The 3,970-nt window shown below is 61.0% G+C and overlaps 1 protein-coding gene across 1 annotated transcript in view; it reads left to right on the plus strand.

Annotated features, from left to right (window-relative positions):
- Window positions 1–3,418, plus strand: part of TMEM179 (transmembrane protein 179) — a 9,427-nt gene extending 6,009 nt beyond the window's left edge. Inside the window, exons 2-4 of the mRNA XM_004698824.2 lie at window positions 557–694; window positions 957–1,035; window positions 1,335–3,418. Coding sequence (XP_004698881.1) covers window positions 557–694; window positions 957–1,035; window positions 1,335–1,514 — 397 coding nt within the window. The 3' untranslated portion in view covers window positions 1,515–3,418. The remainder of the gene's footprint in view (window positions 1–556; window positions 695–956; window positions 1,036–1,334) is intronic.
- Window positions 3,419–3,970: the final 552 nt, after the last annotated feature.

Genomic DNA, 3,970 nt, shown 5'->3' on the forward strand with positions numbered 1-3,970 from the left:
GATGAGTCAGTGGATAAGTGAGTGAATGAATGAATGGATGAGTCAGTGGACAAGTGAGTGAATGAATGAATGGATGGATAGATGGGTTATGAATGAATGAAAGCATGAGCAGTGAATGGATGAATGCATAAGTGAATGAATGGATGAGCGGGTGGGTGGACGGGTGGGCTGACAGTCTGTGGACTCCCACCTGGCCAGTCAGTAGCCCCCACACCAGTGACTTGGAGCCTATTCTGGCTGGGACCCCACTGGAGAGCTTGTTGATTAAAACCCCCCAGGAAGGGGTCTACTTGGTCACCGTGTGGATCCAGTGACCTGCTGGTGGTGGCTCAGGTTGCCTGGCCGGTGTAGTCAGTGGCCCTTAGGGCTCTCCTGGGGGGACTGCTATCTGCTTCTGCCCCACTGACAGCCTAGCCCCACGTGTACCCCAGGTTCAGGACCTAAATTTTTGGCCCCAGCGCCCCATTTGTCTCAGGCAGCCCTAGGGGCTCTCAGTGTCCCCTGCCTGTCCCTGGCCCGGGGTCTGAGTGGCCTTTGCTCTGTGTCTGCCCGGCAGCTCCTTCTTCTGTGCTTTCCTGCACCTGCTGGTCAGTGCCCTGCTGGTCTTGCTCGTCTTCATCGCCAGCACCATCGTGAGCGTGGGCTTCACCATGTGGTGTGACACCATCACTGAGAAGGGCTCCCTGCCCCGCAGGTACGCTGCCCCCAGCCTGGCCAGCCTTGCGGCGGCACCCTCACCCCCACCCTGCTGCCCGGTCTCCACTGCCAACACCACAGCTCTGCAGCTGGGCGGCCTTGAGTGTGGGGGCGGGGGCATGAACCGTGGCCTCAGAAGATGACCCCAGAGGTCCCTGCCTGCCCTGTCCCCTACCTCCTGCCATCAGAGGGCTGCTCCTGGGCCAGCTGCTGCCTGACAGGCCTTGTGGTAACTGCCCACCCCCTTCTTGCCCTTCCAGCTGTGAAGAGCTGCAGGACGTTGACTTGGAGCTGAATGTAGACAACTCCGCCTTCTACGACCAGTTTGCCACTGCCCAGGTGGGGACGAGGGAGTGGGGGGCGGGGGGATGGTACCTGGTCCATGGTACGCCCCAGCAGCTGTCCATGCCCCTGACCACCAGAAGCCCCAGCCCGGCCTGCCCCAAGGACACAGTCCCCAGTTTACAGTCACATGCGAGTGCGAGTCTGGTGGGAGGCTGAGTGGACTGGGCAGGGGGCGGAGAGGGCAGAGGAGGCTCCTGCCTCATGCGGCACTCAGGACCCAGTTCCTCCCCTGTGACTCCTGATTCTGGGGCGTTGTGCAGGCCAATGCTAACTCTGTGCCTCTGCCCGTCTAGTTCGGCCTCTGGGCGGCGTGGGCAGCCTGGCTGGCCATCACGGTGCTGGCCTTCCTGAAGGCTTATCACAACTACCGCCAGGAGGACCTCCTGGACAGCCTGGTCCATGAGAAGGAGCTGCTGCTGGCCCGGCCGGGCCTCCGAGCCGACTGCCGGCAGGACAAGAGCGCAGTCATCTAGGGCCACCCGCCATCCTCCCCGCCCTGGGAGCTGGGCACCACCCCTACCTTGCAGCTTCTCGCATGCCCCTCCCCGAGCCCTCTGAGAGCTCGTGCCCCCCCTCCTGCCCCCAGCCCCCGGGAACAGCCAGACAGGTGTTAGAGAGACCTGGGCTGTGGTGAGCAAGTCCATTGTGGGACCTGAGAGAGGACTCAGGTGGGGTCCAGGTGTCCTGCAGGTGTGGGTCTGAGGACACACATGTGTCTCACCATGCACATGCCTGTCCCAGAAGGCACACCTGCCCTGCAGGTGCCGGCACCCTGGCCTTGCTCCTGTGTGACTCGCACCCCTTGCCCAGGTATGAAGCCGCCTGGCAGCTGGTCAATTACATGCACCGTCCCAGGGCAGCACCTGTGTCCCCTAATCAGTCCCCACCGTGATGGCCGAATCTGCAAACAGAACCCACCCCAAGTGTGGGAGAAATGGCCTCCTCCCCAGGGGGCAGATTCCCTCAGCACTGCTCCAGGACCCCTCCCCTGGGGGATGGAGCTGGCCAGGTACAGCACACTGGTGTCCCCTGAGTCTGGGGTGGCTGCATGAACATCTTGGAGATGGCCAGGCTGCCCTGCCCTGGGCAAGGGGGCTGGCCGAGGGAGACCCTGGAGAGCTTGTGTCTGAGGGTGGGCTCTGCCTGTGGTGGGGGTGAGGAAGGGGCCAGGAGGGAGCGAGGTGCCACTAATGGGGTAGGTTTGTGCATGTGTGTGTATGTGTGACCGCTCACGTGTGTGAATATGTATGTGATAGAGTGTGTACGTGAGCACATGCAAGTGTGTGCACATGGATATGAACATGTGTGCTTGAGTGTGCATGTGTACATACATAGAATGTGCACCTGTAGAGTGTGTACATGCACACTTGAGTACACACGTGCATGAGTGTGTGAATGTGAGTACATGTGCGTATTCATGTGTGTAGTATGTGTGCACATTTATATATGCATGTGTGTACATGTGAAAACATGCATGCATGTGTGCACAGGTGTGGATTCATGCATGTGTGCGCACATGTGCACATGTGTGCATTTGAGCATAGTAGTGTGTAAACACATTGGTGTGCATGCATTGGTGAGTATGCATGCGTGTCAGTGTGCATCACTGGGCTGTGCAGACACAGACCCCCCAGCTGTTCATGCCTGCCTGTGGGGGGTGTGTGTGCCTGCAGATGGCAGGCCTTGCTCTGGAGGGTGAGGGCCGAGAGGTCCCTGGACACACACACACACACACACACACACACACACACACACACACACACACACTTTCTCCCCTCTCGACATTACAAAGCTCACTCCTGAGGCTGCTAGCTCCAGCCTGTGACCCCATCCCATCACCACCACCAGCAGGTCAGCAGGGAAATGGTCCCCAGGGGCCAGGCCTGGCTGTCCTGGGGGGCAGGTGTCAGTGCCTGGACAGGGTTAGGCTGGCATTGAGGTTGGAGGTCTGGTAGCAGGGCTGCCAGCATCTCAGAGCCCAGGCGCGAGTCCCTGTAGAGGGGAAGGCCGTGGGCTGACCTGGGTCCCATCCCCCTCGCAGAACCCTCTGCAGTCCCAGAGCTCCTGGTCACCTGCCAACAGCAGCTCCCTCTTCGGGGCCCCTGGGTGGGCTGGGTAGGGTCCACCCGGGCAGCTGCCCTTCGTGGCCAGGCAGTGCCTGTGCCATGTTGTTTATGTGGGTGCCTAAGATTGCACCTTAGACGTCAGGGCTTGGGGACTTTTAGGAGGGGGCAGCCCGAGGCTTCGGCCAAGGGTGGGTGCAGACTCTGAGGGGCTGCGGCACATTCCCCTTCAGCCCTGGCCTTCCTCCCGCAGACCTGCCCCCTTCCTCTGCCCGCTTCCCCTCAATGTGGCAAAATAAAAGTGCCGGCTCTGGTCTGGACTCCCTGGATGTCTCTGCTCTCCGTCGACCCCTTGCATCCCCCCACTCCCACTTTGCCATACTGCTGCTGGAGTTCTGGACTCGGCCTCCCTGTGAGTGGCCTACCAAGGCTAGGGGGTGGGCAGATCCCGCATGATCCCGGGATACAGGTTCAGGGCCTCTTCTCCCTCCTCCTGCTGCATCTAGTCCTGTGCCCCACCCCCATACTCCCCCTAAACTACCTACTGGAATCCCACCTCCTATACCTGGGGTCACCTGTTGGCTGCCAACTAGAGGGTCTATGGTTCAAGCCCACCAGCAGACCCTGGGCAGACAGAGGAGGCTGAGCCCCTGTGAGACGGACCGCTGGACACCCCGAGGGGTCTCAGGGCCCCGGGGCAGTGGGCTGTGTGTTTCCATGCCTGCAGCCGGGATGCTGTCTGGGAAGAGAGGTCTGTGCTTTTGGGGTGAGCCCCTCTGTAGGGTGTGTCTTCGAGCAGGGCAGGGTGGGCCTGGCTAAGAGCAGCAGGGGCCAGAGAGCTGGGACACCCGGGGAGGGAGCTGGGA

Source organism: Echinops telfairi, unplaced genomic scaffold (genome assembly GCF_000313985.2).
Source record: "Echinops telfairi isolate 266 unplaced genomic scaffold, ASM31398v2 ScPeMD7_18;HRSCAF=68, whole genome shotgun sequence".
NCBI classification, from domain to species: domain Eukaryota; kingdom Metazoa; phylum Chordata; class Mammalia; order Afrosoricida; family Tenrecidae; genus Echinops; species Echinops telfairi.